This window comes from Doryrhamphus excisus, chromosome 10 (genome assembly GCF_030265055.1).
Source record: "Doryrhamphus excisus isolate RoL2022-K1 chromosome 10, RoL_Dexc_1.0, whole genome shotgun sequence".
NCBI lineage: Eukaryota > Metazoa > Chordata > Actinopteri > Syngnathiformes > Syngnathidae > Doryrhamphus > Doryrhamphus excisus.
Genome location: NC_080475.1, coordinates 4,216,788 through 4,237,895, shown reverse-complemented (window position 1 = coordinate 4,237,895; position 21,108 = coordinate 4,216,788). Strand labels below are relative to the sequence as shown.

General features: G+C 41.5%; 1 protein-coding gene across 1 annotated transcript; it reads left to right on the top strand.

The window, feature by feature from the left end:
• The first annotated feature begins 188 nt into the window (after positions 1–188).
• setd2 (SET domain containing 2, histone lysine methyltransferase) lies at positions 189–20,800 on the top strand. The gene is made up of 22 exons (XM_058085151.1): positions 189–630; positions 1,819–1,941; positions 4,170–4,191; positions 4,296–8,083; positions 8,161–8,292; positions 9,671–9,799; positions 9,872–9,995; positions 10,067–10,144; positions 10,224–10,321; positions 10,410–10,542; positions 10,641–10,775; positions 12,304–12,432; positions 12,500–13,549; positions 14,264–14,312; positions 14,386–14,632; positions 14,707–15,442; positions 15,513–15,638; positions 17,084–17,220; positions 17,302–17,413; positions 18,940–19,014; positions 19,104–19,205; positions 20,114–20,800. The coding sequence occupies exons 2-22, from the start codon at positions 1,913–1,915 to the stop codon at positions 20,273–20,275; spliced, it is 7,593 nt and encodes a 2,530-aa protein (XP_057941134.1). The 5' UTR covers positions 189–630; positions 1,819–1,912; the 3' UTR covers positions 20,276–20,800.
• The last annotated feature ends 308 nt before the right edge of the window (positions 20,801–21,108 follow it).

Here is a 21,108-nt window from a genome sequence, read left to right as displayed (position 1 = left end):
CGAAAGAGTCGAATATTTGGAGTGAGTCGAGTCATAACTATCGACTCTCGGACCGGAATTCCCATCACCGGTATGCATTATTGACAACACATGCACGGATGTTCATGTTACATGCATTTCGTATGTTTATTCTGTATCCATATAATTATCAAAGAGACAGTTAGGTCCAAATTAAGACATTCGGGTTTGTATCCGGTTCCGAACCGTTCTTGAAGAACCACAGCAGTGTTCGCGCATCGTAACGTGACGTCATCGCACACACAGTCGCCGCAAAAAAAAAAAAGACACACCAATGCCGCACACTTAAAATGTCAATTAAGACATGTTACCCACTCTGCCTTGTTTGATGTTTAACTTGACTTATGCATCTGAAAGGTTGAGATACATTCTCGGATTGGTTATATGATCCCCATTCTCAACTCTTTCTCAGCTAAGAAGTGAGCTAATGCTAGCTGGAGTAGCACAACACAAGCACTGAGCTTGCAGCACAAGCAAGTGAGCCGACCATCACCCACGACAACCCCGTATGGATTTGACGTCGGCACACATTGTGGCTTGATGTTTGGCAAAGGACATATTGTTGGAAATTTGGAAGATGGGAGAGTCCTGTGACCTTCAGCACTTTCTAAAGTGAGTATCTAGATGAATGCATTCAGTTGGTTGCGTTATGAAGTGGAACCATCTTTGCTACACGCAAGTAAGCTAAGACAAAACCTCCCCCGGCTAGCATGTTTGGAAGCCGGGATGGCCGTGGTTAATACAACGAGTGTGCGGTTATGTTTAATATCAGGTAAACATAATACACCAAGCTATCAAGTAAGATATGTATTAAATGAAATCCATGTCAAGTACAGCGTTTGTAAACAGTCTCGTTCGGATTCCATGTTGCTAGTTCCATCTAACCTAGTTAGCCATTAAAGCTCGCTTTAAGATTAGCATTCTCGGCACAGAAGGAGACCATCGATTGTATATCTTTGCAACTATATAAACTCTAAGTAACGCCGCATTTTCCAAGCTTGTATTTTGAAATTTTACACGACATATTTGAATCACAAGAAGTAATTTAACGCTATCGTAAACGTAGCGCACAGCTAGCTTACCAAAGTTAGCTTAGCTAGATTGGCCATTGTTTTTTTTTTGGTTAAACAACACTAAAAACAAATCTACTACATTGAATATGTGGCGACGTATTATTCCATAATGTGTATAAACTACAGCTTTCACAGCTTCGTCACGTCAATGCGAATGTGAATAAATATCCTTGCTGTACAACATTATACACAATGTTTCGTAATGGGCAGGAACTGCCTTTTAAAAGGCCATGTTGGGCTGCACCATGGCTTCCCGCACAGGCCATGTAAAGTCCCATTAGTCCTTTTATAAATGCAATTATAAATATATTTAATAGGTGTAAAATGAGTTGTTTAACAAAAATCGTTCATTCTAGATGTATTTTCCCAGCTGCCATGTTTACACATTTGGCCTGCATCCATGTGTTTGTCGTTTTTTCTGTAAGATCAAACGTTATTGCTGTGATGCAAAGCGGCAAAAAAACTATTCTGAATAAAACTCAATAAAACACTGTGCAAAAACAGGAATGTGAGCATTAATGTAGGGCTTTTCTTGTTGCTGTACTAGATAACTATCTCAAGAGACGCCTTCTGTGGAAGTCAACGGTCAAATCGCATGAAATAGACATTAAATGTCTTTAAGAATATAATATTGACAAAGTATTTATATGTATGATAAATGCATTTGTTGGCTGTTCTGGATGCACCCATCAATTCATTGCAAACTTATCTTTGTTTTTTTTACCAGGTGTGGTGTCACTTTGGAGGGCTCGTTTGTCTGATTTGGATTATTCTTGGCCATGCAGCATCCTCAGGCCTACTAATCCTTGACCAGTTTCTCAATGGACACTCTGCTCAAGTCGGAAATCAGGTATTAAGACCACAGACCGCATGGAACTCACGTGTATTTGAGTTGTTCAGGACCATACTGCACAGATCGGACACCATGATGGACCATGATTTTTTTAGGGACACAGTAGCCTAAAATTGTCATAAGAATTGCAGTGCTGTTGAGACTTTTACACGGTATATTATGCAGTAACACCTAGTAGTTTTTTACAGTCCAAGTCGAAAACTGACCCGCCTGCGAGTGCAATTAGATGGGGGATGGGCCCAAAGCAGCCCTTGCTAGTAGCTGAGAAAAGGACACATGTCAGTCTCTTCACTAGATTTGTCTTCTTTGCTGGAAAAAAAAGAGTACGGAGAGGGATCTGATTATTACGCAGTCCATAAGTTGGTAACACTGATCCGTCATCTTATTCTCTGTCAAATCAGGCACATTATAAAGTGCTCATGAGCAAAAGCGGTGCAGGTAGAGCCAAATTTATTTGTGGAGTTCCAAAAAGTATGGGGAAAAACTGGATTATTTGGGTCAGTTTTTACACACATTACTATATTCAGGAGCATGAGCTTATTTCTGTATCATCATTACTACGCTTTAAAGAATCTATAATGATTTTTCTGCTGTTCTTCATGGGATGTCCCGGTCGAGTAGTTGATGCAGAATTTTTTTTAATACAAACAAATAGACTGAAAATAATCCGTCAAGTCAAAACATGGCACTCACATTCATGCTTGCAATAAAGACAAGTCAAATGGAAAGTCAATTAATGAACCAGGTCTGCAAAGTCAGATTAAGGCTTGTATTGGTTTTTCGATTTTTTTTTTTGTGCAGAAAAATTGTAAGACGACGTTAACTACTAGAAAATAGAACATGGTAACAATGCAGTTAGCATTAGCATCTAATCAGTGTCTTGTTTGGACATGTTTTGTCCTTGAATAGTGTGTGTATAGGACTCATAGTAACTTTACTGCAAATGTGTCTTGAAGGCTCCATTGTAGAATTGGGGAGGGGGGGGGGGGGGGGGTCGGAAACAAATCCTAAAGGATCAAATGACCCAGATACCAAGCACACTTATTAATAAGCCTGCCCCAAGGAACGCACACATGCACTTTTATCAGTCAAAAAAGAAGCAAAAGAAACGAGCCTCGTGTTTTTTTGTCGATTTTTGCTAATGTTGCTAATTTATATCTGTATCTGATTCTTTTCATGTCTGCGTGAACAGTACAATTTTCAACTGAGGCGTCATTCATATGTAGATATAAATAAGATATTTATGCAATCCACTGCAGTTTGAAACGTATATTCGGCCTGTACATCATTGAAAGGTGTGCATTATAACACCAGAAAACAAGTTAATATGAGCTAGCTAACAATGCACATCATTGGGACACATCCATTTAGACCAGGGGTCTCAAACTCAATTTACCTGGGAGTCTGGGCAAGGCTGGGCCGCATCAGGTTTTACAAAAAAAAACCAAACAAAAAAAACGCATTTATTAAAAACAGAAAAATATACAAACTTTTTCAGTGCTTTGGTTCCGATTTTCTACAATAAAAACTCTGATAAAACATTCCACTGTTCTCAAATATCTTAATTTTTATTTTTCTGCACAAAATAAGATGAAAAATAAACAAATCAAGAATAAAGAAAATCAATCAGTAATAAATAAATATAATAATAATAAAACGGCAAATAATAAAAACTCAAGAAACCACATATAGTTGGTGGGTAGACAAATTATTAAAATTAACAAAGCATTAGACATGACAAAACACAACTATAGTCACATTTATACTTTTTTTATTTACAACATATTGCGCAACTGCAGGGTCTTGAGACACATGCTAACTCGCAAACTAGAGAGCTAGCGACCTAAACGGTAGCCTTCCAAGTTATTTCCTTTAAACTTAAATAGCCAAAAACTTACCACTTCCACACGGATAGGGAGGATAACTATTAACAGTAATTTAACCTTTAACATGAACATGAATCAAACGTAATAATTTTTTCTGGGTACATGATACCATACAGCATCCATATCAAACTTGCGCGGGCCGCACTAACATTAAACTTTCATATCAAGGCGGGGGCCTCAAACTAGTGCCCTGCGCCGCGTGTTTGAGACCCCTGATTTAGACTGTGAAGCCCTCATTGATTGTAACATGTAATAGTATGAATAATGAATACATGTAAATGTATGAATAATCTTTTAATTTCTTCACTTTATCTCCCTGCTGTTCTTATGAAATTGCAGAGACGAAGGAAGCGGTGCCTCAGTAAGTAAAGCTGATGATTTTAAATATCCGTTATAAAGACAAATACTTCAGCAGAGTACGATTTTCAGACTAACATTTAGCTTCTGTCGCTCTTTTTATCGTAGGTAAAGGTGGAGGGCCTGTCCAAGGCAGCTCTCATCAAAAGCCTATCTCCTAGAGTCATGCTGACCAATCATCTCCTGCCTAAAGGGACCAAGATGAAAGTCAACCTCGAGGATCAGGGTCGTCAGAAAGTGTCCTTCAGCTTCTCGCAGACCAAGAAGCCACTGCACAGCCTCTTCGTTATCCCTTCCAGCCCCGAACGGTCTGACGTTGAACCTCACACTGCCTCGTCACAGCCGACAGTCGACAAGGGAAAAGCTACGGAAAGCAAAAATGAGCAAATGCAAACACGCGCCTTCCCGACGGAGCAGACACAACCTTCACAGGTTCCGGGCTTTGCCGCTAAACTGAAAGTGGACTTGGCAAAGATGCATTTCAAGAAGCAAATACTGAGCGTGTCGATAACTAGGCAAAAACGAACCTCTGTTTCAGATTCGGACGAGACGCCCGCTTCTGATTTGCTGAGTTTGCAGAAATCGGAAAATAACAGTGCAATCAAATTCCCAACCCCACAGCTGCAGAACCCTGTCATTGTGACCCCTTCTGAGGATTCTCACAACGATTCCTCTGAAAGTCGGATAGCGCCTAGCCTGAAGAAACCTGCTGCATCCTCAGGAAAAGAGGAGAGTTCTTGTATGAATGAGGTGGATAGTGCTGCATCCAGAAGAAAAACCAGGTCCCAAACTGGTACGGACAGTGATGAGAATCCAAATCAGATGTCTTCCAGACACAAGTCAGTTGACTCCAAAAGTAAAGCCAATTCGGAAAGCAGTAGCAAAGCCGCAACACGGAGGTCTTCACCCGGGTCACACGGGGAAGAAAAGGAAAAAACTTCAACTAGGAAATTTGAGAATCACGAGAAATCCTCTAGTTACGCAAAATCAGACCGTGACTCTAGATACACATCAACACGGTCGCAGCGATCAGACAAAGATCGCAGAAGATCCAGGTCTCGATCACGATCACGATCCAGAGGCTCTCGAACCAGTTCATCTTATTCCAGATCAGAGAGATTGAGAAACGACAGAGGTTCCCGTTCAGAGCGGTCATACTATCACGAATCGGATCGCAGATCGTACAGGAGTCCTCCACGCAGAGACAGACGACGATCCCGCTCTCGCAACGACAGAACTCGAGAGAGTTCCGACTCTGAAGATGACCATCGCAAGACGAGGACACGGACAGGCGACTCCAGCAGATCATCCACCTACTCGAGCTCGCAGAGAGATTCCAAGTCGTCATCTTACTCAAAATCAGAGAAGACATCGAAAGATACGCAACATTCATCAGAGTTCGATAAAAGAAGCCAATCCTCGTCATCGATGTCAGACAGGACTTCAAAACGATTATCAGAGACAGATTCCCACCTCAAGTCATCTCCTGGTGTAGACTCAAGGTCCTATAAGTCTAGCACCCATCACACAGAAGAAAGGAAATCCAACTCTTTTAACCAACACTTGGATAATGAAAAACATGATCATGAAGCTCCCACGAAAAACAAATCGAGTGAAATTGATGCAGAGCAAAGGACAGAATCACAGGCAAGCTCTGGTTTAGACGGGAAGTCTAGAAGTCTACATACAGCTTGTAGTCCGGAATCTAAACCGATGACTAGGTCGCCGGAGAAAACCAGTGAACCTAATAGACAATCAAACGACATATTTCACGACCTCGGTGAAAAACCAACGCAAGAAGCCACCCTAGAACCGTGCTTGCTTGAGGACAAAGAAATGCCCAATAGTGAATGTACCCACCAGGATGTAGAGGAGACCTTAAAGGAGGCGCTATGTGATAGTTTAGATGGAACAAAATCAAGTCTCGAAGTTGAGAAAGAAAATACATCAGCTATAACTTCATTTGAAATCCTACAGAATGCAAATGCCCCACTTCAAAAATTAAATGACGTGAAGGATAGCCATGTGACATCACAGGAAGCACCTGAAAGTTCAATACTTAACCGTATTGACGGCGTAGTGCACAACCAGGATGTGAAAGACGCTGATACTTCAAACGAATCAAAGTCTCTACTTGATACAGAACATAAACCCGCGACACATAATGTCCTAAACTGTAAACCGGATGCTGAGCCGAGTAAAGCTGTGACTTCCATTGACGAAGCTGACACAAATGCACCAGTCCAACTTGAGGCGCCATGTAAAACTGAGAACCTGATGACACTTGACAACGCCAAAACAAAGAGCAGTACCCCTAAAAAGTCCAGATGGGATATTGTCGGGCAGAAGGACCAGGGTAGCGATGATCCACAGATGACTTTTTTTACAGCGAGTAGTCAGACCCTTAAAAAGTTTGTCTGCGTAAAAAAAATCGAGTTTTCCAAAAACCAAAGTCAGATAGATATCAAGGAATCTGAAAGACATTCCGTACCGGAGAATGAGCACGAGAGACTAAAGCAGGCAGATAGTTATAATCACCAAGGGGAGCATTCGCACGGTGTCGCTGGCATTGAACACCGTGGAATTGAAAAAACAAATCTAGCCCCGCCTCTGTGCAACAGTGATACAATACATGTCAACCATGCTGTACATATGCAGACTTGGAACGGTAACGTGAAAGAGAAATCTGGTAATATCGCTATTCCGGACGGCATTGAAGCACAGAGCGACGCCAGTGATAGCGACAACTCTGAGTATGACTCGGATTGCGGAAAGGCAATAAAAAGATTGCACTCGGTAGTAGTAGTGCCAAAGAACTCATCCCTAACAAGCGAATCACGTAATACTGGATCTTCTTCAGGCGGTCCACCAGAACCCCACCATAGCAACGTGAATAATATCGAAGTCCAATATCAAATCAATTTACAACAAAGGCTCAAGTGTGTTTCTTCCAACGCTAGTACTCTTTGTCAATCTCAGAGTAATATGATTGACAGCACTAGTCACTCTGAGGGATCCGGTTCTGCCGGCATCTCGCAGCCTTACTTGACTGTTCCGATCAGCGTCCACGAAGGTATCGCTAATTCCACGCTCAGCCTTGACACTTCCAAACATAACCATCAACTACAACATTATCTTAATAGCGTTGATGAACGGACACTCGCTCAGTACCGACATTCTTCAGTTGTTGACGGAAATGACATGAGCGGATTCATCCCGAGTTGGAATTTTTCCCAACCAGAGCAGCCTAGTAGTACATATCAACAGCCTGACAGCAGCCACGGACCGCTGTTGGCAAACTCGAAACTTTTCGAAGCCTTTCCTAAAGGACAACAACACGGTCATCATAATGTCGCTTGGCATCACCAGAGCGCCGACATGCAGTCAAGCCAAAATCCCTACCTCCATTTGCACGAACAGTATCAGGACCCCGCAGGTGAAATCCACCCAGACTCTCTCACTAATGACCACGAGGACTACTGTGGGGGTAAATCATCCATACCTAGCAAAGCGACCGTTGACTACAGCGGACCATCGGGGTCGTCGGGTTTTGTACAAGGTCATGAAATCAGCAGCAACAGCAGGTGCTCTACGGTCCCGGACCCCTCGAGAGAGGACAATTTCCGAACCTACAGAAGCAGGGGTCCTCCCAAAAAAAGGCGGCCGGAGATCGAGTCTGATTCAGACAATGAGGCTGAAGCTGGACCTGCCGGCAAGAAGGAACGTCTTGGAGAGAACGAGGAAACGAAAGAAAGTCAGGTCAAAGCTGAAGTGGTACGCCCCTCACTCACTCTCCGAGACTTCCAAGACTCGAGTAAATGGAAAGAGTTTGCTAAGACAAAGAAGATGCCGCCGTATTTTGACCTCATTGAAGAAAATATGTATCTAACCGAGCGGTAAGACTTTTTCCACAAATTCCCACAACTTTGTTTACTAGTTTCAGACTTTTTTGAGAGTTTTTGCATGTCTGCAGGAAGAAGAGCAAATCTCACAGAGATATAAAGAGGATGCAGTGTGAGTGCCCGATCCTGCCCAAAGAGGAGCGTTCAAGGGGAATGTTGGCGTGTGGGGACGACTGTTTAAATCGACTGCTGATGATCGAATGGTAAGTTGAGCTGTACACAGATGAATATTACCAATCATAAGAGACATTTTCAAAATGTTGCACAGTTGGGTCCTCCCCTACTCACAGAAAAACTTGATTTTCTAGGGCATATTTTGTAGTCTAGTTTAGGAACTCCCTTCAATTTGGGACTATAAGGCACTACTTTTTCCACATTCTTTGAACCCTGCTGCTTAAACACTATGCGGCTAATTTATGTCTACAAGAACTACAGTACCCATGATGCTTAGAGTGCAGATTCAGGAAGTAGTGAAGTATAGTATATAGTCCATAGTAGTAGTATATAGTCCATAGTACTATAGTCCATAGTAGTAGTATGTAGTCCATAGTAGTATAGTCCATAGTAGTAGACTGTAGTCCATAGTACTGTAGTCCATAGTACTATAGTCTACTATAGTACTGTAGTCCATAGTACTATAGTACTATAGTCCATAGTATTATAGTCTGTAGTAGTAGTATAGTCCGTAGTAGTAGTAGTATATAGTCCATAGTACTATAGTCCATAGTAGTAGTATATAGTCCATAGTAGTATAGTACATAGTAGCATATAGTAAATAGTCCATAGTAGTATAGTCTGTAGTAGTAGTATATAGTCCATAGTAGTAGTATGTAGTATAGTCTATTGTAGTATAGTCTATAGTAGTATATAGTCCATAGTAGTAATATATAGTCCAGAGTAGTATAGTCTGTAGTAGTATATAGTCCATAGTACTATAGTCCATAGTAGTAGTATATAGTCCATAGTAGTATAGTACATATTAGTAGTATAGTCCATAGTAGTAATATATAGTCCAGAGTAGTATAGTCTGTAGTAGTTGTAGTATATAGTCCATAGTACTATAGTCCATAGTAGTAGTATATAGTCCATAGTAGTATAGTGCATAGTAGCATATAGTAAATAGTCCATAGTAGTAGTATAGGCCATAGTAGTATAGTACATAGTAGCATATAGTAAATAGTCTATAGTAGTAGTATAGTCCATAGTAGTAATATATAGTTCAGAGTAGTATAGTCTGTAGTAGTAGTAGTGTATAGTCCATAGTAGTAGTGTATAGTACATAGTAGCATATAGTAAATAGTCCATAGTAGTATAGTACATAGTAGCATATAGTAAATAGTCCATAGTAGTAGTATAGTCCATAGTAGTATAGTCCGTAGTAGTAGTATGTAGTATTGTATAGCTTATATTCAGGTGTAAATGAAGAATAAAATGTATTAAATTTACCTTTGACATAACTGAAGTTAGCTGGTTTGAACAATATTTCTTGATGTCAAGATGCTGCGCCTCCCCTGAAGTATTTTGGTGCTTCGCACTTTGAAACCCCTTGTTCTAAGTCTTTTTCTTTTTGTTTTTCCGTAGCTCGTCACGGTGCTTAAACGGGATCTACTGCTCGAATCGACGCTTTCAAATGAAGCAGCATGCTGATTTCGACGTCATCCTGACAGAAGATAAGGGCTGGGGTCTACGCGCAGCTAAAGACTTGCCTTCGTAAGGGTCCACTTTTTTTTGATAGATGTCAGTCAGCAAGATTTTTAAATAGTTGTCTTAATTGTGCCTCAGAAACACTTTTGTGCTGGAATACTGCGGGGAGGTGTTGGACCACAAGGAGTTTAAAACAAGGGTGAAAGAATATGCACGCAACAAGAACATCCACTACTATTTTATGTCTCTAAAGAATAACGAGGTGAGTGAAGTTGATTAGTTTGATTACCGAGTGCGGTCGGAGATGCCTGACTTTGCGTTACGTCTCTCCAGATCATCGATGCAACACTGAAGGGTAATTGCTCTCGGTTTATGAACCACAGCTGCGAGCCCAACTGTGAGACACAAAAGGTACATTGCAAAAATAAGCAGTCCGATTATAAATGAATTGTTCTACATCCGCTGATTTTCAATTTTCATCTGATTGCAGTGGACCGTCAATGGCCAACTTCGAGTCGGCTTCTTCACTACCAAAGCGGTCGCCGCAGGAACTGAGCTGACGTTTGACTACCAGTTTCAGAGATACGGGTATTGATTAATTAGTAAAATCATAGAATCATGGGAGTTATATCATGTTTAACTAATGATTGAGTCGGAATTGACCTGGTCATTATAGGAAAGAAGCCCAGAAGTGCTTCTGTGGAGCACCGAGCTGCAGAGGCTTCCTGGGAGGGGAGAACAGAGTCAGTGTCAGAGCGGCCGGAGGGAAGATGAAGAAAGACCGCAGTCGAAAGAGTGCACTCACCACGGTCAGTTGCCTTATATCTCGTTGCCAACCAGATAACTTTGATTAAAAAAAAATGTGATCTGTTGTCAGTTTCCTAAGACAATGCATGTTGTTGTTCAGGTGGATGAAGAACTGGAGGCCTTACTAGAGAATGGTGAAGGGCTCTATGACGAGAAACAAGTGGTGTCCTTGTGCAGACTGATGGTCCGGGTGGAAACCATGGAGCAGAAACTCACCTGTCTCAAGCTCATACAAGTATGATTTAAAAAAATACACATTGATCACATTAGTAATTGATCTTTGAGTGTGTTTCCTTAAAGGGAACCTATTATGCTTTTCTGACTTGACTTTCGGACTAAATGTAGTTAGAATATTGTATTCCCGTGTTGAACTATGCCAAAGTTTCAGATAATGAGGTTTGCACATTTGGAAGTTTGGGATGGTTTGAGAGTCACCGGCTCCCTGTGACATCACAGTGAGCCAGACATACTTATATGGTCGTTCCTCAATACAAACTCTAGACCAGGGGTCTCAAACTCGATTTACTTGGGGGCCACTGGAGCTCGGGTCTGGGTGAGACTGGGCCACATCAGGTTTTCAAAAAAAAAAAAAAACCCAAAAAACGCATTTATTAAAACCAAATTTTTTTTAAAAACTTCGCTTTGGTTCCAATTTTCTACAAGAAAAAGCTCTGATAAAACATTCCACTGTTCTCAAATATCTTACTTTTTATTTTTCTACACAAAATAAGATGAAAAATAAATAAACAAATCAAGAATAAAGAAAATCAATCAGTAATAAATAAATAAATATAATAATAATAATAATAAAACGGCAAATAATAAAAACTTAAGAAACCACATATAGTTGGTGAGTAGACAAATTATTTTTTTCAGATTAAAATGAACAAAGCATTATTAGAGCCCTGTAGACATGACAAAACACGACTATAGTCACATTTATACTCTTTTTATTTACAACATATTGCGCAACTGCAGGGTCTTGAGACACATGCTAACTCGCAAACTAGAGAGCTAGCGACCTAAACGGTAGCCTTCAAGTTATTTCCTTTCAACTTAAATAGCCAAAAACTTACCACTTCCACACTGATAGGGAGGATAACTATTAACAGTTATTTAACCTTTAACATGAACATTAATCAAACGTAATAATTTTTTCTGGGTACATGATACCATACAGCATCTATATCAAACTTGCGTGGGCCGCACTAACATTAAACTTTCATATCAAGGCGGGGGCCTCAAACTAGTGTCCTGCGGGCCACATTTGGCCGCGGGCCGCGTGTTTGAGACCCCTGCTCTACACCTACCCAGTGTGATGATTTCACATGTTAGCACGGGGTGTGACCAATCACAGCGGAGTGGGCGTGCACGGAGGCGGGCCATGGTGTTATCATAGCAAATATGTGTTTGTTTTTTTTAAACCTCAGCTGGTGGGTTGCAACCCAAAAGTGGGCCATGGATGCATTTTCAGTGGGTTGCCTAAGCAAAAAAAAAATATTCTCAAGGGTGTCTTCTATCAATATTCCTTAAAGTGGCAACAATGCTCATAAACAAATCCGTTCAACACAAATGGAATGGAACACTAGCATACAATAACGGCCCCAGGATCCGCACTTTGGACACACCTGCCCTAATTGCTTTGAAACTACTATGACCATAATCTTAATCATTAACCAATTATTACACCCTTCCATTGTTTGTATGCCAGTTATGATTAGATTGATGATTTCCCATTGTAACGTTGTATTTGTGTCACGCAGGATACTCAGAATCCGTCGTGCTTGAAGCAGTTCTTAGATCATCACGGCTTGTCTTTGCTCTGGCTCTTCATGGTGGAGATATCTGAAGCCAAGGGCAACAGTGCCAATAACATCAAACTGCAGTCAGAGGTGATTAGCATGAGCGATTTGAAATGTGATTTTAGAAATAATTCTAAAAAAATCTTTTTGGTGATAGATTCTGAAGGCCTTGGCCGTGTTACCCATCTCCACGAAGAACATGTTGGAAGAGAGCAGAATTCTGACCTTCATTCAACGATGGGCCCAGACCAAAGCGCTCCCTCAGCCCACTGAGATGGACGGCTACTCCAGTGAGAACACGTCTCGTGCTCAGACGCCCCTCAACACCCCCGACGGTTCCTCAGCTAAACTGGGACCAGAATTGGACGGGGACACATCCAAACCGGCTGTGTACCGCCGCCTTAAAATCATCAGCGAGAACAGCCTGGACAGCGCGCTCTCTGACGCCAGCAAAGCATCTGATGGCAAGGAAGAGGAAGAGGACGAGGATGATGACGAGGAAGAAGATGAATCGCCACAAGGAGCGCTTCCTGATGACAAACAATTGAAGGTAGACGCCGCAAGTGAACCTGCTAATCCAGTTACGGAAACACCGGAAGAAGAGGCGAAAGATGTTATAGAGGAGAAACAGGAAGAGACGGAACTGGCTTCAGGCGGTCAAGACCAACTCCAGAGTGAAGACATCAAAGACCACATTGAGTTGCAGGTGGACCAGAAGGATTCTGAGATGAAAGCAGAGACGAATGACGAACCAAAGGATGAACTTGAGAAATCTGACCAACCTAGCGTCGAGGAGCAGACCAGTCTGACATCAGCAGAAACCACCGAAGTGGTCAGCAACCAGACTCCGGTTGAGACTCATTCGGAACCAGAGATCCAGACCGTCGAAATGGATGTCACTGACACTCCAACTGAGCAGCCTGCAGAGACAGAAACACTTGAGGCTCAGAATCCTCTTCCTGGACCCGATGCCCAATCAGAAAAATCAGCTACTGTTGCTCCCCCAAGCACCGAAACCCCTGAGGTCAGTACGCCCACTGAGGTCACAACAGCCCCCACGGATCCCCCAGCAATAGGAACGCCTTCTCAGGATGAGGAGGAAGCTGTTTCAGATGTGGAGAGCGAGAGGAGTCAAGAGCCCCAAGTCAGTGCTTTGGACATTAGTGGCATGGCTGCCAGGCTGCTGGACAGCTGGAAGGATCTCAAGGTGGGTTCAAGGTCGAAATAAGGTCATGTTTTATATTATTTCTGAATTTTACACAAGTTCCACACTAGGGTCCACAATAATATATTGGAAGTGTTGGCTATAGCTTTGCTGTGATGCTGGAATTTTAGACTAGAAGTTCAAAATTGCTTTTAGTCGGACACTTTTTTTTACATAAATTGCAGTTCTGTACTTACCTAATGAAATGGACACCATACATCACACACAACAATGTGACATTATGTTTTGGTTGACGACACCGACGTTAAGAATCAGAATCAGAATGCCCTTTATTGTCATTTTACATATAGTAGAATGAAATTGCAGCAGCTCCATTTTCAGTGTAAGACAGTATGACGGTACAAAATATAGAAATTAGAAGAATAAATAATAATAAATAACGAAGTGTCTACATTGTAGAGGACGATTGGTTGCCTTGGTTACATGGTCTTGTTGAGGGAGATGATGGCTCGAGGAAAAAAAAACAGTTTTTTAGTCTGTTTATCCGTGCCCTGATACATCAACACAACACTAGCATAGCTTTGTGAGCTACAAGTAACATTAGTTGCATTTTAACAGCATCATCATCATCAAAAAACACCCTTTCTCTCCTGTGAGGACGGTCATAAATATACACTAGGGACACGTTACTGTTAGCATAACAACTAGAATTACATTGTTTTCTGATTAGAGGTCCAATTTGTTGTTGTCTTACAGGAAGTGTACAGAATACCAAAGAAGAGTCAGGTGGAAAAAGAAGCTAACGGTAAGCCAATTCCTCATTAGCTTCTATCATTTTAGTGTGCTTTGTACCAAACGTCTTTTCTCAATCAACGCAGAGCGCAGTCGAGATCGTGATACTTCACGCAACACCTCTGGTAGCCGTGAAAGGGAGCGTGAAAAGGAACGAGATAGGGACCGAGAGTATGATAGAGACTGGGATCGGGACCGGGATAGAGATAGAGACCGAGACAGGGATCGTGATCGTGATCGAGACAAAACTCCACGTAATACCGAGAGACGAAGGAGACGCTCGACATCACCGCCCTCTTCCTATGAGAGGAGTAGTCGGCGCACCGAAGAACGGTAAGAAGGTTAATCAGTAGCGTATCACATCCTGTCCTCTAAGGATGTTAAGTTGGATTTCTGCTCTCGTTCAGGTTTGACCCATCTAAGACACCGAGGGGCGTTGGCGTCAAGGAGCGCAACAAGCTTTCCACAGAGGAACGCAGGAAGCTGTTTGAGCAGGAAGTTGCGCAACGTGAAGCCCAGAAGCAACAGCAGCAACTTCAGCAACAACAACAACAACAGCAGCAACAACAACAGCAACAACAACAGCTCCAAACAATGACCTATGACCCTGCACTGGCTTACGCCGCCAGTTCCGGCTTCATCACCTACCCACCCGGATACCCCATTCAGACCTTTGTGGATCCCACCAACCCCAATGCAGGCAAAGTACTACTACCCACCCCTGCACCTGATCCCGCCCTGACTTATGAACAGACTCCTCCCATTGGACTCCCGTCTCCGTCATCCACTTCACAGACCGCCCCTGCGTCCACTATCTCTCAGCACGTCACCCCCACCAACATCACCCCTGACAACACCCAGCAGTACGCCCAGCCCGCTGTCGCTTCCCAGGACCCCGGCGTGCCCGTCCTCTCCGTCCCCGCACAAACGCACCCCCAAGTGCAGGGCCAGCAGAGCTACACCACACTCTGGGATCCAACCACCCAGCAGGCCGTCACCGTACAGACGCAACCGGCGCAACAGTACGCCACGGCCCCGGCGGCGGCCCCCACGCAAACTGCCATTTATTACCAAGGCCAGCCGTGCCAAACCATATACAGCATCCCCACCGCGTACCCTCAAACCAACACCCCAGTCATACAGGTGGGGCGCCACTCACATTATGCAATTTATTCAATGTTTTATCTGATCTTTATTTGCTCTGCTTTTATAGGCGTACTCTGAGCCCGCAGCTAGCTACCTGCACGGACAGACGGTGTACCCTGGACATCAGCAAGGCGTGGTGGTGCAGCAGGGAGGCACCGTCACCACCATTGTTACGTCCCAAACTGTCCAGCAGGTAATGCAACATGGTTAATGCTAATGCTAATGCTAATGGTTTTATTACATTTGAACATACATCAGATTACAATTGAATGCATCCCATAATCAGTTCACAGTTCCACATGTCCAAAAGGAGTAGGAAGAAGCAAAGCTTATTAAATCCTACCCCTCCATCTGGTACTTTTACAATCAGTAACTGTTACATTTGTTCACTTCCTGCTTTCCTAATATAGTTTAAGTATTTTTTTTGTCAAGTACGAGGTGATATGACCATTCTGATATGATATGATATAATTCTATATAATATAATTAAATTCTATATAATTTAATTTACTTTAATTCTGTATAATTTAATTCTACATAATTTAATAAAAAAAAATTTCATTAAAAAACATTTTTTGTAATTTTTTTAATTTATTTTTGTCATGTACCGAAATATGAGGTGATATGACCATTCTAATATGATATATGATATAATTCTATATAATATAATTTAATTCTATATAATTTAATTTACTTTAATTCTACATAATTTAATTAATTTTTTTTCATTAAAAATATTTTTTGTAATTTTTTTAATTTATTTTTGTCATGTACCGAAGTATGAAGTGATATGACCATTCTAATATGATATGATATGATATAATTCTATATAATATAATTTAATTCTATTTAATTTAATTCTATATAATTTAATTTACTTTAATTCTACATAATTTAATTATTTTTTTTTTCATTAAAAATATTTTTTGTAATTTTTTAAATTTATTTTAGTCATGTACCGAAGTATGAGGTGATATGACCATTCTAATATGATATGATATGATATAATTCTATATAATATAATTTAATTCTATATAATTTAATTTACTTTAATTCTGTATAATTTAATTTAATTTTTTTTGTCATTAAAAAAATATTTTTTGTAATTTTTTAAAATTATTTTTGTCATGTACCCAAGTACAAGGTGATATGACCATATATTGACATAATGGGTACCATAGTAAGTGTGTATGTTCTCTGTAGGCGCCATTATGAATTATCCTTACTGACCTTTTTTTGCAGTACATTTAGCGAGTGAAGATTGTTTTTATAGTTATTAGCCCATATTTTTACACAATAATTAAGATATGGTAGAACCAGAGAGCAATAAAGAGTGTGGAGTGATTTATGATTAAGAACAAATTTTGCTTTGTTCAATATTGAAATATTTCTGGCTACTTTATGTTGTATATTTGTAATATGAGATTTCCAATTCATATTTTCATGTATTGTGATCCACATTTTAGAAGTCTTGGAATTTTTTTTTTGGTCACAAGGGGGTAGTGTACATCCATACTTTGGGAATTATCGGAACTACATGCTGTTTGCACGGTTGTTATGGATTTGTTTATTTTCCATGACCAAACAGTAATTAGAGGTGTTGACGCATCCCCCCCCCCTTTCTCCAATGTTCTGCAGGAAATGATCGTACCCAACAATGTGATCGACCTCCCCCCTCCTTCTCCCCCGAAACCCAAAACTATTGTTCTACCTCCCAACTGGAAAGTGGCTCGGGACCCTGAAGGAAAGATCTACTATTACCATATTGTGACAAGGTGAGTTGTGGTTGGAAAAGCTACCTTGTATGTACGGTATTCCTAGCTCTCATTATCCCACCCTCTCGCCCCCGCTTTCAGGCAAACTCAATGGGACCCTCCCACCTGGGACGGAAGTAATGATACTACTACTTTGGACCATGAATCCGAGATGGACCTGGGTACTCCCACTTATGACGAGAACCCCTCTAAGGTGAGCTTTAAAAAAAAAAAAAAAAAAAAGTGAATTATACGCTTGACTTCTTGTTGCGTCCTTCTTTCTTTTTCATGGCGTTCCCAGAAAGTTTGAGGTCGGATGCGAAACATGATTATAGTGTTTGTTCTTTGGAGGCCGTTTAAGACGGTGCACTGGTGATTACTTTCAGCTGGGTTTTATGGGGGGGGGTATACAAACGTCATCACAACACCATCTTTAATGAGTACTTTAATGAGCTCCTGCTTGCTTTTTTTTTTTTTTTTCTCAAAGACGATCTCTAAATGTCCCCCGGTCCTCAAGGCCATACAGTGAGGACGGGATCTGCTCGTGTTGTCTTCAACAGCCTCATTTGTTTTCCCTTCCTCATTTTTGGCGATAATGGAAAGCATCTGGATGAGCCAGCAGCAGTTGAGGATGTTTCTGTTTTGCCATCATAGTGTCTCTTTGTAGTGTTTTTCACAGGACTTACTTCCTTTTGACATTTAAAAAAAAAAATAGCGTTTAGAGGCGCCTGATTGGATGCTCGATATAGCGAAAAAATATCCATACATCATCAATGCCGCTTATCCTCATGAAGGTCGCAGGGGTATGCTGGAGCCTATCCCAGGTGTCTTCGGGCGAGAGAGGCGGGGTACACCCTGGACTGGTGGCCAGCCAATCACAGGGCACATATAGACAAACAACCATTCACACTCACATTCATACCTATGGACAATTTGGAGTCGCTAATTAACCTAGCATGTTTTTGGGATGTGGGAGGAAACCGGAATACCCGGAGAAAACCCACACATGCACGGGGAGAACATGCAAACTCCACACAGAGATGCCCGAGGGTGGAATCGAACTTGGGGCTCCTAGGTGTGAGGCCTGTGCACTAACCACTAGTATACCGTGTAGCCGTATGTAAAAAAAAAAAAAAAAATTAAAATGAAAAATAACATAGAAATTAGTCAATCGATTAAAATAATTAATTGTGATTAATTTCCCCCATAGTTAACTCAATTAATCGCAGACAGACATTTTTATCTATAATTCATTCATTCATTCATTTTCTACCGGGCGAGAGGCGGGGTACACCCTGGACTGGTGGCCAGCCAATCACAGGGCACATATAGACAAACAACCATTCACACTCACATTCATACCTATGGACAATTTGGAGTCGCTAATTAACCTAGCATGTTTTTGGAATGTGGGAGGAAACCGGAGTCCAAGGAGAAAACCCACGCATGCACGGGGAGAACATGCAAACTCCACACAGCGATAACCCGAGGATGGAATCGAACTCGGGTCTCCTAGCTGTGAGGCCTGCGTGCTAACCGCTTTTCAAAATACTCAAAGACCCTTTACAGAAGAATAAAAGCAAGTAAACGGAGTAAAAGATACATTAAAATACAACATTAATTTGTTAATACAGAGTTAAAACATGAGAAAAATAATAATAATAATAACAAATAATAAATAAAGTTCCCAGAAAATGAAAGTTTTGTATTTTTAATTATTGTTTTTTGTTTTTTTTCCAGTTCTCCACCAAAACAGCCGAAGCCGACACTTCCAGCGAGTTAGCTAAAAAGAGTAAAGAGACATTCCGCAAAGATGTGAGCATATTTCTTCCTATTTTGGAAAAACCTTTTGCATCCATGTGCAAATATTTAATTTATTTTTAACATTTTTTTTTTTTACGCAGATGTCCCAGTTTATCGTGCAATGTTTGAATCCCTATCGGAAGCCGGACTGCAAACTCGGCCGCATCAGCAACACAGAGGACTTCAAGCACCTTGCTAGAAAGGTAAATATATCTAAGAATATATCTAAGCATCTTAGAGTACTACGCCTTGGTTAGCTACTACTAATGCTAATACTTGGTTAGCTACTAATGAGCTACCAGCATTGCAAGCCACGCCCCCACATAACACATCTTAGGTACATCTTTTGTTGTCAGTGACCGTTAGCGATTTGACAAAGTTTAGCTACTTACATTGAATGTTATATAAGCGCTACAGACATTGGTCATGTAAACGGAACAAAACAAAAGTCGGAGTCCCTGCTTAGTGGATGGCGGCTAACACGCAGCAATGTTATCGTTTGAGCATGATGATGCTAGTATGCTAATACGGTGATGAGGAGCAGCTAGCTAGCTAGCTAAATTCAAGTTTTCAAAACTGGATTTAGTATCCTACATTGGCCGCTAGGTGTCAGTAATTGTTCTGAGAGACAGGCACCAGTCCACTGTGTTGGGTACTATGTTGGTAAAATTATAGCTAGCTAGCTAGCTAGCTAGGGAAGACACAGTGAGGCGGCCGCACCAAGGTGGGAATCGGACGTTTGCTGCTGTACACATGCGTACCGATCCGTGACCCCTGTATTTGATACAGATACACGTATTGTTGGGATCAACATTTACAATAAAAATGACTACGTGGACGCCCAGTGGGGATTACATTGTGGACATCGACACGCACACTTTTTCGTCCTTCCTTCTGCATTGTTGTATTCTTGTGCATGGGGGGCCGGGGGTTTGGGGGGGGTGCGGTTCGTTGCGGAGCATACCAAAGTTCTTAAAGACCGGTTGGACCGAAATTCTAAAGCACCGCGTCCACCGCATGTGGCGTGGACACTGTAATTAGCGCCATGTAGCGTCCGCCCACTGACGTCTTGACCCCCCCCCCCCCCCCCCCCCGCCCCCCCCCCTCTCAGCTAACCCACGGAGTCATGAACAAGGAGCTGAAGGCCTGCAAGAACCCCGAGGACCTGGAGTGTAACGAGAACGTCAAGCACAAGACCAAGGAGTACATCAAGAAGTACATGCAAAGGTTCGGCGCCGTGTACAAACCCAAGGAGGACACGGACGTGTACTGAGCATGCAGGTCAGTTATGGGTCATAGGTCACGCAGGCTGTGGGCGGGGACGTCGCCCGAGGGGTGCTATGTACACTTTCCACTGAATTTTAGCTTCTCGACACCTCAATATTACCTTCTTTTTTTTTTTTTTTTTTTTTTTTTTAAACACGATGAAGAATCCCGTCTTTTTCATACTTTCCACTGTTGACCACGGATCAAAACGCAGAATTTTTTGTTTTGGTTTAATTTTTTTTTTTTATTTTTTATTTTTTTTTGGCCGGGTGCTGCTTTTAACGGCGGAAGTCCAAGTTCCAAGACTTTAAAGAACCAAGCCTTCTGAGTTTTTATCCACTCCGCAATGAATCCGTAATTCCCATTGTGTCTTTTTTATCACTTTAAAAGCTCCGTTTCACGTGCCACGCCCTCTTTTTTTCGTCGTTTTTTTTTTCTAACTGGACTCATGCAGAAGAGTGTAGCATTGCGCTTTTAACTTATATATTTTTGTTGTTGTTTTAATTATTATTATTATTATTAATCGCATTTACACATAAAGCAGCCTTTTTATTTTAATTTTATTTTTTTCTCCCATGAGTTCTCACAAAGCATCCCAGCCTGTTGCATTAAATGTGGATATATGAAATAGTCATTTTTTGGGAATGTTTAAGTTAACAGAAAACGTTGTAAAATCATTTCATGGTTCTAAAAATGTAAATATGTTATATTATTACCAAATGTGTATGCAGGGGACGTGGGGGGGGGGACCCTCACATCCAAACCCCTCGCTGGTTCATGTCAGCACAGAAGGGGCGATTTCATCTTTTCTTGTTTTTTGTTTTTTTTTGGGGGGGGGGG